Source organism: Lathyrus oleraceus, chromosome 2 (assembly GCF_024323335.1).
Source record: "Lathyrus oleraceus cultivar Zhongwan6 chromosome 2, CAAS_Psat_ZW6_1.0, whole genome shotgun sequence".
In the NCBI taxonomy this organism is placed as follows: Eukaryota; Viridiplantae; Streptophyta; class Magnoliopsida; order Fabales; family Fabaceae; genus Lathyrus; species Lathyrus oleraceus.
The window spans coordinates 72,477,057-72,495,434 of record NC_066580.1 but is presented as its reverse complement, the minus strand read 5'-3'; the positions used below and the strand labels follow the sequence as shown (position 1 = coordinate 72,495,434).

Genomic DNA, 18,378 nt, shown 5'->3' with positions numbered 1-18,378 from the left:
TACAGGATTTATTTCATGAATTGTTGGTTGCTGGATTTTTACTTTGTGTTTTTTGATTGAACATGGTGCCCAATTGACATGCTACATTCATTTGTTTGTGAAATGCTCATGGTGAATCCAATTGATTTGAAATTTGGCATGCTTGATCCTCACATATGATATGATTTTTTGGCTTTGGTTTGAGATTTTTATCATATGCCATCACTGTTTTGGACACATGAACATGTAGTGTGACAATTTGTGTCACATTTTTGGATGTTGCATTTGTGCATTTTCATTTACCTATCATTTGAGCTCTTCTGGATTTAATTTTTTGCATGATGATCATTCATAACATGACAAGCTTGTATAAAAAATTTCCTGATCATTGGATGTGTTTCTGTTTTGATTTGGATTTTCTAATTTGGATGTCCATCTTGTGAACCCTTGTTTGCCTTTGCTTTACATTGATCATTTGATGCCTTTGCCTTATGAATTGGTCTTGGTCCTTTTGAGGATTTCTTGTGGACTATTTGAATGTGCTTTGTGCAAAATATTGACTTCTGTTTTGATCATTTGATTTGCTTTTGAACTTGATCTTTGCACTTGTGTTTTGTACATATACTAATTGTGCTTTGTGTTTCAGGTTTGAGCATTTAGCTTTGTTGGTTGGTGTAGTCTCATCATTTGAGATGCCAATATCTTTGATTACTAACTCTTGTTGTGTTGTAGGTCCATTGATGTGATGAACTCACTTGAGTGCTTGCATTTGTGGCTTGCATTGTGTAGATATTGGAAAGTTCCACTGTTGTCTGTTGGTTTTTCTGAATACAATATTAACTGTTTGGCTTTTGTACAGGTACATTAGTTGCTAGCTCTTGCTTGAGCTTTGCTTTGGAGTGTGGTTGATACACCACTTAGGTAGCCACTCTCTTTCTCCATGTAGTCTGGAAGTCCTACCACCTTTTTGGCAGGCATTTGGCTGAAGTCCTCCTTAAGAGGCTCTGATTGTGATTGTTTATATTTGTGCCAAAGACCTCCAAGCGAGGCATGTTACTTGATAATTCCTCCTAAGTGAAGAGGCAATTGACAGATAGAAGGGATTAGCAATCAATCCCCTGTTATTCAGTGAGTCGTTCATTATGCTCGCACTACGTGCTGATGCTCTTGAACAATGTACCCAAGATCTTTGTATAGAGTCAGTCAAGTGGAATAGGGTCCCTCTTTCTGGATCCCCACGTTTTCTTCGATTTGAGCTCACCCAGGCCAGGGTTAAGAGCATGAGGTCTCATCCTCATTACCATATTTCATCAGCCTCACCCTAACTCTCAATGTTAGTGGTTAAGAGCTTCAGCACACCCCTACAGTTTTGGCTTGTTTGTCGAGGTTGATATGACCCCTCTTGAATAAAGCCCAACCATTTGTCTGAGCCTCTTGTTTATATATAGAGTGTGATACTTGATTGATTGTTTGCTTATTTGTGGACCTTTCATGTGTTTGCTTTTCATGCATGTTTGTTGTGAGGAGTTAGATATAAGTCCATAGATTGGCATTCTGTTTCCTTTGTGTTGTTCAGGAGTTAGATATAAGTCCATATATTGGCCTTCTGTTTCCTATTTGTTGTGCAGGAGTTGGATGTAAGTCCATGGATTGGCATTCCGTTTCCTCTTTATTGTTGATTGCTTTTGCCTTGTGCTTGTTGCCTATTCCAAAGGATGGTACTTACTTGGATCATCTACATATGATCTCAAGAGAGGAACTCCTAATGTTGTTTTGTTCCTCATCCCCCACCTTTTTGTTTCCTTATACCTCCACCTTCATGTTAACCCAAACCAAAAAACCAAAAATTGTGCAAACATTTGACTTGTTTTCAACATTAGAAACATAAGCCTTAGGCTTTTGATTTTCAAACTTTCTTTTCATAATACTCATTTTGAATTGAATCTTTAAGTCAACTTTGACCATTTTTGTACATACTTCTAATTGGTTAATGCAACTCACTTCAAATGTGATCTTTTGTGGTTTCAATGACCATGTTCTTAATCAAATTTTTCATAACCTTTTGCTATTAGGTTTGAGTTATCCTTGTGGTAGATATAATACTCACCTCATCCTTAGTGAGTCGACCGTAAGTCTTCCATGCTTATTACAGGGTTAACCCCTCACTAGCATGTCGAAGCTATCCTCACATGGTGAATTTGTGGTTTCAGGTCGAGTTTTCTCCCTTTGATAACAAAAGACCTTAAGGCTTTTGGACCAATCAATCCACCCATGTTTTTGAAATCTTTTAGCCGAACTACGAGGTTTTGATCCTATTCTTTTTATAAGAAGGTACGTAGGCAATGGATTCATCCATCCAAACACAAAAATGTAAATAAACTTGTACATTCTTTTCTCATCTCTTCAATCATGTTTGCACATAAAATTTCATAAACAATAACCTTTGCAACAAGCGTGAAAAGGGCTCCCTAGGAGTACCTAGGATGTTGTGGGTGCCTAACACCTTCCCATGACATAACCAACCCCCTTACCCAGATCTTTGTTTCTTTTATTAGTTTTCTTTGCAAAACTTCTTAGGCTTTTGTTCGCTTTCTAGCCATTCCTTTGGATAAATAGAAGTGCGGTGGCGACTCGACTTTGTATGATTTACCTTGGATTTAATTAATATCTCCAATGGTAACGATTACACTGCTACAGAAAAGTGGCGACTCTGCTGGGGATAGATCCACAAGGATAAAATCCACCATACCAACAGCTCTACTGGGGATTTATCCGAGGGAGCGAATGAAATTTGGGGATCTACCACCAAATACCGAATCCACCAAGGAAAATCACACCTGGCGAGGAGAACAGAATGCTGCTCTGCCGGAAAAATGAAGGTGAATAACTTCAACCAACACTCCACTGGGCGACCTCACTGGGGAGAAACCATAAAAGGTTCTAAAGGAAAAAGATACAGTTATGCCAGAGTATGACTCCTGGTAGTTGGTACTTGTATGATCACTATGCAAATAACCAAAAATATGATAAATCAAAGTATGTCGAAATGATATCAAGGTATGATCACGATTCACATTACTTATTTGTCTTGTATGTACAATCAAAAATCAACACCAAGTGAAACATATTCAACAAGCTCACTAAATCAGGATGTGTCCAGAAGATATCGGTAACAACATTTGAGTCTTTCCTATTTTTTATCTAGCACATATATTTTTCTCTATGAATAAGACTCAACAACATGTGCATTTCCTTCAATGAACCTCTCTTGCTCGCATTGTATATAGCTCTAGCTTTATACACTTGGGTAACACCGATGAGGTTTCCTGGATCTTTGTCTTTCAAGGGAGAAACTATTTACCGTGGAGTCATGTTGTACTTCGTCATGTCATTCACAAACTATCTATCATGAATTTTTAATGATCCAATACCTAGAACCCTTGTTACTTGTCTCTTATTCCTACATATCCTCGTTCATGTCTTCACAGATAGCCATATACCTTGAACCCTTGTTACTTGTCTCTTACGAATTCTTCGAGTCTTCTGAACAAGCTTCCAAGGTTCAATGCCATCCTTTATAGCCTCTCTGTTTTGAGCCACTCTCATTGTGTCAACCTTGTCCTTGTTACCTTATTCTTTCACCACCGAGGTCGTTCTTTCCCCACATCCTTCAACACAATGCCCAAGTCTTCTGCATGCTAGGCATAGGAGATGGAGCCCATCATGTTTAGCTTTTTATGGTGGCCTTTGATCTAGAACATGGCTAGTAAAGGCTTCGTTAAACAAATTTGAATGCACATCCTGACATATTTCCCGCGTTCCTTAGTGAACGTGTTCTTATATACCTTCATTGTTTTCCCTATTCGATATTTGATGAAAGATAGCACTCTATTATCATAGTACTCAATAGGTAAGCCGGAGATTCTAACCCACACAACCAATTGTTTGATTGCATCTCCTAAAGGGCAAAAATTCGCACTTCATTATCTAAATGTTAGATAATGATCATAGATCAAACAAGAGCCCTCCAAAAGTGCGAGTTCTTGATCTTCTTCATTTGTGAAGGTGGCAAGAAAGAATTCCCTTCAAAGATCAACTATGTTGAGGATGCCTCTTCTAGCCCAAATTTGTTGCAAATGATTCTCTAAGGACTTGTACCAAATGTTCCTCCCCGACATTTTGACGATGACTCAATTCCTCCAAGGTTTCGTTATTATCTATTCTTCCGCCACCTAGAGAATGAATTCATGGCAGCCGTATTCTCCATATTTCCGTTCTTAATTCTCAGTCCTTCATCTTGGCTATTGACTCCCCAGAAGTCTTCATTCATTGAATCTTGACCCGAACTTACGTCCATGTCTTGTTTCTTCTCCCCCGTCACCGCTTTCTTGTAAGAAAGGACAGGTTCTAGTGGTTCAAGAACTCGTCATCTTGCAGAAGATTTTCAATTCCTAATGAGAAATTAGGAGTTGAATAGGTGGCTTACCTTTATCAATCACCTTCTTTATACTTCTGGATTTCAATTCATCTTTCTCCTGTTAAGGTGAATCATTTGCAGCAGCAAACTCTAGAAATGACGAGCTCATAGTACAACCTTCAGAGCACACTCATTCCATTCAACAGACTGTAATCCAACTGATTAAGTCCCTAATTCAAAGATTAAGAGTTAAAATTGCATCAATGGAGGACAATGGTGTTGAACCCTCAAAAATCCTGAAGGAAAAGTTCCTACAATTACTTTGACCACGCATTGTCGGTTAGTATAATTTTGCCCTTTTTTTTTTACATATTTTTAATAATAATTCTTTTAAGGATAATAAAAGTTACTTTTTCTAATAATAATAAAAATTTGTCAATATTCTTTATACACACCACGTCCACTATAATTATAAAAGAAAATTTTAATTACATTAAAAAAAACTAATAAATATTATAAACTTTTCAAACTAACAAAGTACATTAAAAAATTTAAACAATATTGCATACTTAAATATTTCAAAACTAAAACTGCACCAAATAATTTTTGTACATTCTCTTTAAATTTTCAATTACATTAATAATATATTTTATATTGTTTTTTTTTTTGTTGTAATTATCCGTAAACCTCTTCATAGAAACCTAACTTAAAAGATAAATTTGTAAGGATAATATCAATTCAATTAATTTTTTACTACTATCAATTTTATTAAATCCAATAATTTTATTAAGGAGATCTATATTTAAGGATGGATTCTAACCAAGTACCCCATGAGTCTCAAAATGAATGATTTAGTTATTAGAAAGGCTATAATGACACCATGTTTGATATATACACTGTATATTTATACTATTCAATATATATTTTTAATTTTTTTATTATATTTAGATGCATTGGGATTTGTGCCAACTTATAATTGATTTCATTAGCTACGGTGTACATGATACGGTGTTATAATTTTGGTGTAAACATATCATATCTATTTAGTTATTGAATAGATATATTAAGAAAGTTGTGTTATGAAAAGAGAGAATATTCTTACTATAACATCATTATCATGCATTTATCTTTGTCACAATACAAAATTAAAATGATTTGTCTGGTGAAGTTGCTAAGGATCTAGCGTCTTGCTTATCACTGACGGAACTTGGGTTGGGGAGAAACTTCTTGCATGGAAGTATTCCTTTGTTCTAGCCTCTTTAAAATCATTAAAAGTCTTGAACATTTCTAACAACAATTTCTCAAGTACAATCCCTTTTGAACTAGAAAATCTGACATCTTTTATTAGTTTGGACTTGTCATTTAACAATTTGTATGGTGAAGTTCCCAAAAAAGGTGTCTTTAGCAATGTCACGACAGTTTCACTTATTGGAAATAAGAACCTTTGTGTGGTGGGATATCTCAATTGAAGCTTCCGCCATGTTATAAGGTACCTTCCAAGAAACACAAAAGATCTCTAAAAAAGAAACTTACCATCATCAGTGTATTTGATAGGATTTTAATCTCTTTCATAGCTTTTATAACTGTCAATTTTCTCACGAGAAAATCCAAAAAATTACCTTCTTCACCATCTCTTCAAAATAAGGCACTAAGAGTTACTTAGGGAGAATTACATGAAGCAACTAATGGATTTTCTTAGGACGGGAAGTTTTGGATCTGTTTACAAAGGATCTTTTCTCAACTTTGAAACACCTATTGTTGTAAAGGTGTTGAATCTTGAAACACGCAGAATGTAATGCTCTAGGAAAGATGAAGCATCGAAATCTTATTAACATCCTAACTTGTTGTTCAAGTGTTGATTACGAGGGTGAAGATTTCAAGGCTATTGTTTTTGAGTTCATGCCTAATGGGAGTCTAGAAAAGTTGTTGCATGATAATGAAGGGTTTGAAAATCATAGTCTCAGCCTCACACAAAGGGTAGCATTGCTCTTGATGTAGGTCATGCATTGGATTATCTTCGCCATGATGAAGACCAAGTTGTAGTTCATTGTGATGTTAAGCCAAACAATTTTCTTCTTGATGAAGATATCGTTGCCTATTTCAGAGACTTTGGTTTAGCCAGGCTCATTCGTGGAACCACGGAAGATTCAAGTAAAGATCAAGTTAGTTCCTCAACAATTGAAGGAACTATAGGATGTCTTCCTCTTGGTAAGTTCCTCATATCCCTTGCTACAAGGTATAATAATTCAAATTCATTATATTTCTTTAATGTGTTATAATATTCCTAAATTGTTGCAATTATTGTTTAAAAGGAGTACGGAGCAGAGCAGACGGTCCAGTATTATCACAGGGAGATATTCTTGAGGTAGTGGATCAATGTTTGCTTGAGCCATTTGCTGAAGATCGGACAGGAACCGTGGAAAACAAGATTAAGTGTATGGTGATGTTTGCTAAAATTGGAGTTGCTTGTTCCTAATCAACAAATGTTGATAAAAGATGTAATAGTTAAGTTGATTGAAATCAAATCAATGCTACCATGATATGAAGACCATTGCTATTTGTTCACAAGAAAGCTTGTATCCGTCAAATGTTTTTTCCCAGTTAGTTTGAACTACTATTTTTATGTATTGGTGTAACCGTTTTTGTTTGTACTAAGTTGCATTAAATGCACGATATTATTTGGAAATATTGTTAGTTAATAATACGCATTTGTTTGACAATTTTAGTTTATGAAAACTAGTGTAGTTTTTAAAAATCAATTATGACATAAATATTTAAAAATAAATAATAATATAAAGTTATTTATGAATATTATGATCGAAAATAAAATACTAGGGACCTTGTCATCAATGGAGTCGTCATTGCAAGAGAAAGAGCCATCTGCTAGACTTTTACTTTGTTTTTGTCTAAAAAAATGTTTTTGGAACAGAGTACGGACTAGGTGGCAGAGTATTACAAGGAAATATTAACAGAAAAAGAAATCTTCAGAAACATGTTTGGTGAGGGTCTAAGCCTACACAAATTATGTAAGATGTCAATCCCAAAAACAGATCATTGAAATAGCAGATTCACGGTTGCTTATCTCATTTTGTAAAGAACAGACAGGGATTACGGAAGACAAGGGGGAGAGTTCAGTATCCTTTGCTAGGATTGGAGTTGCATGATCCACAGCAGAATATCCCACTCTGCAGATGTGCATAAAACATGTTATAAACAGAGTTGCATGGAATTAAACACGTTGTCTCTCTAGGCAACAAAAGAATGACAAGCATGGTTGCTTTTAACTGAACTATGCAAATTTAATGTGTTCCAACTGTAGGCAACTGATGAATATTTTAGTTCGGTAACATGACAGTGCAATGTGGAGTTTGGGCAAATAGATTTATATTTGCTTTCTTCTAGGGTCTGCGAGTAAGCAGACTCTCGTAATGTTGCAAGAAATAAAACAGAGAATCACGACAACAGATGAACACTTAGGCCCGAAATTAACTGAAATCATGTGATAGATACAAGCTCTGACCTGAAGTGTATATTTTATAATACTGTAAGAAATCATGCATTCTGCAAACATAACTTGGATGGTAATGAAATGACCCATTATGTAAGTCAGATTACATGAAAAATGTAATTGGATAAGTACCATATTGGCAAATTAGATGCCTTAGATTCGAATTATATTTCACAGTATAAGAAAGGATGAGTTTGGCTCCTTTGTAACTGCGGATCTTTCAAGAAAGCAAAATACAATGATATAATTAGTTGATGATGAAACATTCACACAAAGGCCATTGCATAGGAATTATTGCATTAAATTATCAGAAAAGACTGAAGACAGCTTCTAGTTGGGACGAGAACCAGAATATAATATCTAGAAACAAATGTTTCCTTCTAATAAACTATTCAGCTCATGAATTTTAAATTTTCAATACAGACACTTGTTATGTCTCAGACAATTCAATAAGCACTTATCATATAAAACTGATGTGAAAGTTGTTTCTATTGTTATAAACTCCACAAAGTTGTTTCTAAAAACTATTCAAAGACACGACATTAACGTACATATGAGTCCCGCCATGGAAGCTACAATATGTACATATGGACACATGTAATTATGCAATTTTTCAAGGTTCCAAGTTCCAAACACTGGCTAAGTGTATAATAGGTTTCAAATTTAGATGTGGCAAAATTGATTTTTGTTTTTTTATCAAGCTAACCCGCCCCGTTTCATCTAATGTCTCTGGACAACTACCAACTCAACTAGCAATTGAGCTCACTTATGGGACTATAAAATTGATTTAAATGACTCAAGTAGAATAAAACACATACTCCGACTATGTTTATCTGACAACTTATTTGCAGCTTATTATATAAGTGTTTATCAAGATAAGTGCTTATCTATAAGCCATTTTTATGGCAAAAATATAAATTAACTTTAAGCTATTTATATAAACTCTTCCAAAATCATTCTAATTGAACAAATCACTCAAGTTTAAGAAACACCCCATAATTAAAAAATAAATCAACGGCAAAGCAAAAGTTTACAATTAGAGAATTTGAACTATAGTAATAATAATTCATACAATTCAAGTACAAAAACAACACGATCTGAACTTAATATAACAATATACACAATCACAAAAAAGGATAATTACCTAAGGCGCGTGAATTTCAGAACAAACCAGCAAAGCGCGTGAACAATATTTCGATCAGCGTTTCGCGTTATCATAATCAACGATCTCCGAATCGGTAACAGATCTAGAATGCTGAACAATCGACCGCCCGATCGAGTTAATCCAATCCTCCTTCTCCTTATCAGAATCCGCAACAAAATACATAGTATCAGCGCGTGTCGAAAGTTCAAAGGAAAAAGGTTTATGGAGAATATCCTCCGCGCCTTTCACAGTAAGACAAGACGCGACGGGGATAACGCCACGCGGTTTCGAAACGCGCGTGATGGTTGATTCTTTGAACCAGAAGAGTTTTCCCTGCTTGAGTACGAACCAACGGCGCCGCCAGGTTTTGATGTATTCGCCTTGTTTCATTAGCCAGCCGGTTCGTTCCAGGTTGGACCAGAATTCCGTGCCGTCGTGGTCGGTTGGGTTTTCGATTAAGGCGGTCGCCGCGCGCCAGAGGCTCGCCATTTTGGCTCGGTTTTGTGAGGAGGGTTTGGGAAAGTGAAAGGAGGAATCGGAAACTGAATTAGAACTAACTTTGCTGGAGAGAAAAGTTGTTACCTCACGTTGCTTTGCTGGACTCGCTGCACACGTGTGTCTCTCCTCCTTGATTTAATTATACTCTTTAAAAATACGATATTTGTTTAATTTAATAAAAATAATAGAAAAAAATACGTTTCTATAAACTAGCTTTACACTAATCTTCATTTTTATTTTTTTTTATCAACGCTAACCTTCAATTCAAGTGTATTAGGAAGGAGTACGACTTTGCTCCATTTACTATCGCTCTATTTATCATTCTAATTAATAGATTTATGACAAGTGGTTAAAATAAATATGTTGGTTGTAGTTAAGATGAGAAAATTAAGTGAATAAAATGAAAGAAAGAAACTTGTAATACTTATTATAGTCGTGACACTTATTATAGTCGCTACGGTATGAATTAACCGCAATTTGTTATATAATATAGAAAACAGTGATATTTTATTGGCATTTGTCAAAATTGTTTAGTCACGGGTCGTGAATTTTTTTAAAACCCTAGTTGTATTGTTGTTTTGTCAATTATATTATGATTGTATTATTGTTTCTCAATTTATCATTATTTCCCTTTCATTGTTACTATTATGTAAATGTCGTATTGTAACGTTGTCTCGCTCGTTGTTACTATCATGTTGATATCTCAGTGTTACACTCGTTAGATGAAAATTGACTTTCCGACTAGTCTCCATTTTTATAATTAATATGAGACTTCTCTACATTTTGTTTCTCAAAGTTTCTAACTCACACTTGTTATTCTTAACAATTTCTCTCAAGTATAAGTCTATCCATAATGCTTCTCTCAAACGGAAGCTCTTTTATCCACATACACTTGTGTCGCCGTTGATAATAGTTTGATGTTGGATTCTATTGTCAAATTGACTTAATTGTGATATTTGAATTGTAGTTTGTTGATGCATAATATAAAAGAAATAAATATATTATATAGTTAAATAATTTTTAATACATTGATAAAAAAATTTACCAGTGGCAACTGTTTTAAATTTTCGTGAGACCCCTTTCTCTTTTTTTGAGATTATCACTTTGTCTTTCTAGCTAATTTCTCAATATGAAGATTTATCTCGTTTTTTATTATTACATGAACAATCTCGCTTATGTATGCCTACTGCACATTGAGTTTCATGGATGTATACTTAGGGTATAATCAAATTTAGATGGATCCTCTGGACGCTCCAAAACATCCTTCATGTCGAATCATGACAACTACTAATATAATGGCATGCATTTGGGCCTCAAGAATGTTGGTGTCACCTACCAGCGACTCATGGATGTTGTGTTCTCCCATTAGATAGGGCGGAACCTAGAGGCGAAAGTTTTTGCCAAAATCAAAGCAGACATAGTTCGCCATTTCTACTGTCAGAAAATTATGTGTAGGTTTGGGCTTCCCAGAGCCATTGTCTCTAACAATAGGACTAATTTCTCCAGCGCTATGGTCACTGGATTTTGTTAAGATTTAAGAGTACATACAAAGTTCGTATTCGTTGTGCACCCCTAAATCAATGGACAAGTTGAATCGACGAACAAGGTAATCTTTAAGGGACTCAAGAATAAGCTTAACGATGCAAAAGGCTTATGGGCAGAATTGCTCCATGAAATATTATGGTTATATCACACCATCTCTCACTCTACTACCAAGGAAACTCCATTCACTATGGTGTATGGAGCAAATGCCATGGTTCCAGTAGATTGACATGCCCTCGTGGCGACGCTCCCAATTTAATCAAGAGGTAAGGAAGGATTAGAATGTGTCGCTGACCTGGTCGATGAATTAAGAGAAGTCGCCCATGTCTAAGAATTTGCAACCAAACATAAAGTCGCTAGACTATACAAGCCCAAACTCAAACCAAGGGAGATGCGATAAGGCAATCTAGACTTAAAGCTAGTGGTTCTGTAAACACATCAGGGAAAACTACAAACCAACTGAGATGGGTCATATCGCATATTCCAGAAGCTCTCTCATGGGTCGTACTAGTTGTAGGAACTGAACGGACAACTCCTGCCCAGAACATGGAATCCTCTAAATCTAAGTATTATTACAACTAAGATTATTTGCAATTTTTTAAGAAACTTTAGTATTTATCTATTAACAATTTCCTGAATATTTATGACCAAAGAGGATATTTTCCAATATTTTATATGTTGGACATCATGGCGAAGATCCTTACCGCCTCTTAAACAAATATTTTGCATGTTGGACTTCATGGCGAAGATCCTTGTCGCCTCTTAAGTCAATACTTTTTATGTTGCACTTCATGGCGAAGATCATTGCCACCTCTTAAGGCATTATTTTGCATGTTAGACTTAATGGCGAAGACCCTAACCGCCTCTTAAGGCAATATTTTGTATGTTGGACTTCATGGAAAAGATCATTTTCGCCTATTAAGGTAATATTTTGTATGTTGGAATACCTAGAGGAGATCATTGTCGCTCTTCAAGGCAATGCGAATAAACTATCTAAACTTTCTACCTGAGATACTTAAAGTTTGATTGGGCGGGACCAAACATATAAATCTCGCTCAAGAGGAACGACTGAAGTCTAGTCTAAGAGATTTAATCTTAATTCTTGTCTGAGGGCTTGGTAGAATTCCTGCCTAAGAGATCTAACGTCTCGCCTGAGGGACTTGGAGTCTCATCAACCATGCTCCACATAACTTTGCCTAAGGGATTTAGACTTCCTAATATATCTAAACTTCCTACCTAAGAGACTTGAGGTTTCCTCAGGATGGACTAAACATATAAATATCGCCCAAGAGGAGTAACCGAATTCTAGCTTGATAGATGTTCCGCCCGATAGGTCCAACACCTCGTTTGAGGGACTTGTAGTATCATCATCCAGGCTCCATATAACTTTATCTAAGGGATTAAGATTTCATAGGCTACCTGAACTCCCAGCCTGGGAGAATTGAAGTTTCCTTTGGCGGGACTAAACTCATAAATATCGCCCAAGAGGCGTGAGCGAAGTCTAGCCTAAGAGACTTAGTCTTAAGTATTGTCTGAAGACTTGATAGAGATCCCGACCAATCCAACGCCTCACCTGAGGGATTTGTAGTTTCATCATCATGATCTAGATAACTTCACCTAAAGGACTAAGGTTCCCTAAGCTATCTAAACTTTTCGCTTGAGAGACTTAGAGTTTCCTCAGGTGGGACCAAACATATAAACCTCGCCCAAGAGGTGCAACCGAAGTCCATCCTAAGAAACTTATTCTTAAAGTCTTGTCTAAGGGTTTGATATAAGTCCCTCCCGAGAGGTCTGACACCTAGCCTGAGAGACTCGTAGCCCTATCAACCATGCACCACATAAATTTGTCCGAGGGACTGAGATTTCCCAGGCTATCTAAACTCCCCTCTTGAGAGACTTGGAGTTTCCTCAGGCAGGACCAAACATATAAACCTCTCCCAATAGGTGCAACCAAAGTCCAACCATAGAGACCTAGTCTTAAAGTCTTATCTGAGGGCTTAATAGAAGTCCCGCTCGAGAGGCCTGATGACTCGCCTGAGAGACATGTAGCCTCGTCATCCAGGTTATATATAACTTGAAATTCTGGTATTAGATATGAGATGTCGAAGGTAATGTCACGACACTAATATCTGAACAACACAAACAGGATAAAAGATAAAGAACGGTAATGCAAGAGACACAAGCAATTGTTAACCCAGTTCGGTGCAACTCACCTACTTCTGGGGGCTACCAAGCCAGGAAGGAAATCCACTAAATAGAATCAGTTCAAAGACTCTCATTAAACAACACAAGTTACAGTCTTTTTCACCTAATCTCTACCCGTGTGACTTCTACCTAAGAACTCTTAGATATGAGATCCCAATCACTCCCCCTCAATCACACCAGTGATATAAACAAGAATTACAATGAAAAGAAGACACTCTTCAAAGACACACACTTGATCTTACTTAGCAGCTTCAATTAAGTAGACACACACTCATGCTTAAAAGCTTTGAGTGACAAATTACAACTCAAAAATCATACCAATTCAATCATCTATGGATGAATTGAATGGCTTACAATTCACACGACCACACAAGACTAAAACCCTTATTCTCTCTCAATATTTCGTTCGTTATTTCTTGTGTCACAAATCAGGTTTTCCATGTCCTTTTTTATAGAAGCATTTGGCTAGGCTTGGACATCATAAAACCCTAAAACTATTTTCCATTTAAATCTTCTCATGACAGCTGATTATATCTCTTTGGAAAATAAGTAAATCTGGTTGTAATTAATGATTGAATGTGCGTGTAAATCAGATCTTTAATCATACATAGATTTGCATTAAAAACGCAATCACATAATACATAACATTCAGACTGAATGTTTTGTATACAAATGTCATGACATCGGGTCTGACATCCTGGAACAATCCTGCATAATTATATTTTAAACATCCAGCAGGTACATGATATCTTATGTTAAGACATCACATGTGACAACTTGTGAACACTCTTGGTTTTACCAAAATTGCTGCCAACACTTAGAACCAACAAACTCCCCCTTTGGCAAATTTTGGCTAAAACATATATTAGTCCATTTGTTCACAAGAGTAAACGTAAACGCGTATCAGCAGTTAAACAACATAACAGCAGTTTAAGCAGCAGCAGAAGCAATAAACACACAATTACTAGTTATAATAGTAACTAGTAATACACATATTAAACACATGGGTACTTCTTCTTCCCCTAAGTCTGTTCACCTACAGACATCTCCTTCAACAATAACAGCACCTATAACAATCAGAATTTCCTTCTAACATCTCCTTCAACATCTGTAACATTCAGAATCACATTCTGACATCTCCTTTAACATCACCTGTACAACCACCTGTACAACACAGAACATTCTTCTATTCAACATCAGCTATCCCCTTTCTAGCCTAGCTAGCTATCTGCATATAATAACTACAACTCTCCACATCTCCACACATTAACTGCAGCTCTCCACATAATAACTTCTCCCCATTTTTAGTCAAATTAGACCAAAGTGACTAATTAGACAAAATAAATGTCAACAGTCCAGCAGAGAATGTCACAAAGGATGTTATAACATATAAAATGTTAAAACACAATGCCAGGTGGTACATAACCATAATTATACACAGTTGCAATAGCTGAGATAATCAGAAATCCAAGGAACTCATAAAGAGCCCAAATATTACATCATGGCATCAGAAAGACTGCCAAAAATTACAAACATCAAACAGAAAAACAATAAATCATCCAGGCATCCAAGTATCCAAGACAACATCCAGAACACACATGTCATCATAACAGGGGGGAACCATCAACATCACAACTTAATCTGAGGAGGTAGCATCTTCTTCACCTTCAGATTCAGAATTGCCACTAGAATTGTCTTGAAAATCAGACCTCTCACTTGAGGTATGGGCATCTATCTCCTTGGTTTTACCAATCTTATCCATATCTCCTTGCTCCAAGCTACTAATGAGAACCTCTAAAGCCTTTTTCCTAGCCTTGGCCACCCTAATCCTAGTTTCCAACTCCTTACAGGTTTCTTTTAATTGAGCAATCAGGCCATCTTTTGAGGTTGGCTCCTTCCTTGCAGATGTCACGACAATGTCATTGACATGTCTGCCTTCAAATAACTTGTAATGAATGGACAATGGAGGCTTCCTTCTACTGGGAATATCACTTGTGTTTAGAATACCAGGTTGTTGGCTTAAAATAATTCCACAAATGATCGAGGGAAAAGCAATTGGCAGCTTTACTGCATTAGTGGAGGCATGTCTAACAATTTGTTCAAACATGAACCTTCCATAATCAAAGTTGAGCTTGGTTCCAATAGCATACATAATCCTTCCAAGAGCATTAAATATTGTTGAGATGTGGTTTGTTGGCACCCAATTGGCTGAACCTATCTTATGCAAGATAGCATATTTTACAATTAATTTGCCAGCAGATTGATGCTTTTTGCTTGGCCATTCCTTGACTTGACCAGCAGTGATTGTCCTACAGACTTCATTGTTTGTGGCTTCCAACTCAACAACTCCTTTTGTTCCTCTTCCTAGGAACTTATTGATTACAGCAGGGGAGAACCTTACATACCTTCCTCTCACAAACACCTTGCGGAATTCTTTGTTATTCTTGTCAGAAATATCCTCAAGGATATTCACCACAAACTCCTTCACCAGACTTTCAAAACATTGGGGCAATGCACTAACTATTTTCATCAAACCAGCAGACATGATCAATTCCATAATCTCCTTCACTTCCACAGTTTCCTTCCCTAGCTCCCTTTCCACAGCAACTCTCCTCTATATAAAAAACTTCCACTTGGCTGCACCATCTTCCAAATGAAAAGAAATGTTGTCCAAATGCACAACTGCAACCTTAGCTGGAGACTTTCTAACAGTTTGCCTTTTGGTAGGAGAGATGTCTGGGACATCGTCTTCGACATCATCTTCAGAATCATAGCTTTCTCTGACCTTCCTCTTCTTGACCTCTAATTTACTCCATGATTTAGAAGGACCTACAACAACAACCTTCTTACTAGTTCTGGCTGTCAACATCTCAGCCACAGTCTTGCCTTTCGTGGTCTTCATTTTCTTTGCAACACTTGGTTTCAAGTGATGAACCAAGGTGTCATCTTCCTCTTCTAAACTCTCTTCCTCCAAATCAATCACTTTCTCAGCAGTGTCATGCTTCTTAGATTGAGAAGCATCTATAGATTTCTTGCTAGGCATGGTTTTTCCTAGAGAACACAGTCCCTCAGCAACAATGTCTTTCTCTGATCTAGATGAATCATCATCTTTCTCAGTTTGAGGTTCCACCTCAGGTGAGGGGTCGCTTCTAGGCAGAGGGGTCGAAACTCCCTTGACTGAGTGTCCTTCATTTAGGATCCTAGTTACCAGGTTCCTAATGACATGATCTGTATAGTGCATGTCATCCTTAGGTGGAGGATTTTCAGAGTTGTTACCTTGATTGTTTCCTGCCATGGAAGAAGGACCAGGGGCGTCGCCTGGGATTACAGAAAGAGGAATAACCTCCAAAACATCTTCATCCAGAAAATCCATAGAGGTAGTTCTTGCTTTGTGAGTGGGTTTTGAACCAGAAGATGAGGCATGTTGTGACATTTTGTTGGACTTGTGAAATAATTTTGGTTGCCCTAGCAGAGATGAACGATACAGTTTGATGAAGATGGAAGTGGTTGTGTTGAGGTAGCGTGTGAAAGTGGTATAGATGGTAGTTCCAATACTAGGTAATGATTTACCATAAATTGGGCACTTTCTTTTAAGTGGGCAGACAATATTTTTATTACCTTTTCCACTCCACTTTAATTGCTATAAATTCTCATGAATACAAATCCCCAATTCCCCTCTTAAACATTCAAACTGATTAGCATCCAAAGCCTTTGTAAATATGTCAGCTAATTGCATTTCAGTAGTAACAAGTTCCAGTGCTATGATTTTCTCTTCCACAAGTTCTCTAATGAAGTGATGACGAATATCAATGTGCTTTGTCCTACTGTGCTGAATAGGATTTTTGGAAATATTTATAGCACTCATGTTGTCACAGTATAATGTCATGACATCTTGTGTGACATTGTATTCAATCAACATTTGTTTCATCCAAACCAGTTGAGAACAACTACTCCCAGCTGCTATGTATTCAGCTTCAGCAATGGATAGGGACACACAATTTTGTTTCTTGCTAAACCATGATATCAAATTGTTCCCCAAAAAGAAACATCCTCCTGACGTGCTTTTCCTATCATTAGCACATCCAGCCCAGTTAGCATCATAGTAACCAGTCAGCATAGATCCAGATCCATGAGTATATAACATCCCATAGTCACTGGTGCCATTGATATATTTCAGTATTCTCTTCACTTGGTTTATGTGACTGAATTTTGGTTCAGCTTTATATCTAGCACAAACACCTACAGCAAATGCAATGTCAGGTCTGCTTGCTGTGAGATATAGGAGACTTCCTATCATGCTTCTATATAGACTTTGATCTACACTAACACCATTTTCATCTTTGGAGACTTTCAAATGTGTAGGAGTAGGTGTCCTTTTATGACTTGCATTCTCCATGCCAAACTTCTTAACAATGTTCTTGGCATATTTGCTTTGAGATAGAAAGATAGAATCTTCCATCTGCTTGACTTGTAGCCCAAGAAAATAGGTCAGTTCTCCAACAAGGCTCATCTCAAACTCATACTGCATTTGTCTAACAACATGTTCTACCATCTGATCTGGCATCCCATCAAACATAATAACATCCACATCTATTTGAGTCACCATGAGCTTTCCTCCTTCATTTTTCACAGATAGGGTCTTGTCAATACCTCCCATCATGTAGCCATTGTTAGTGAGGAACACGGTGAGTCTCTTATTTCTGTCTGAGAAATCAACTGGGGAATCATTTGGGGATGTCTCAACATCGTCTGTGACATTAGTCTGTTGGTCATCAACCATAACATTGATAGATTCCATCATTACTTTTGTTCTGGAATTAAAGACTCTGTAAGCTCTGCTGTTTGTTGAGTAGCCCAGAAAAATTCCTTCATCACTTTTGGGATCCATCTTCCTTCTTTGTTCACAATCAGTCAAGATATAGCATTTACTACCAAACACATGGAAGTATTTGACTGTAGGTCTTCTCCCTTTCCATACTTCATATAGGGTTGTAGGAGTCCCTCTCTTCAAGGTCACTCTGTTGTGCACATAGCAGGTTGTGTTCATAGCTTCAGCCCAAAAGTGGTAGGGCAATTTCTTAGCAT

At 36.8% G+C, this 18,378-nt stretch overlaps 1 protein-coding gene across 1 annotated transcript; it reads right to left on the bottom strand.

Moving 5' to 3' along the window:
• Positions 1-7,261: 7,261 nt before the first annotated feature.
• Positions 7,262-9,668, bottom strand: LOC127118168 (pleckstrin homology domain-containing protein 1). Its single transcript, XM_051048325.1, has 2 exons — positions 9,049-9,668; positions 7,262-7,581 (listed from the first exon to the last, which is right to left on the bottom strand). Exon 1 carries the CDS (start codon positions 9,535-9,537, stop codon positions 9,103-9,105), a length of 435 nt encoding a protein of 144 aa, XP_050904282.1. The 5' UTR covers positions 9,538-9,668; the 3' UTR covers positions 7,262-7,581; positions 9,049-9,102.
• Between the last annotated feature and the right edge of the window lie 8,710 nt (positions 9,669-18,378).

What these genes read in the sequence shown, in the direction of transcription:
- LOC127118168 (XM_051048325.1), bottom strand. Translation starts at nt 9,537, where the DNA reads ATGGCGAGCCTCTGGCGCGCGGCGACCGCCTTAATCGAAAACCCAACC.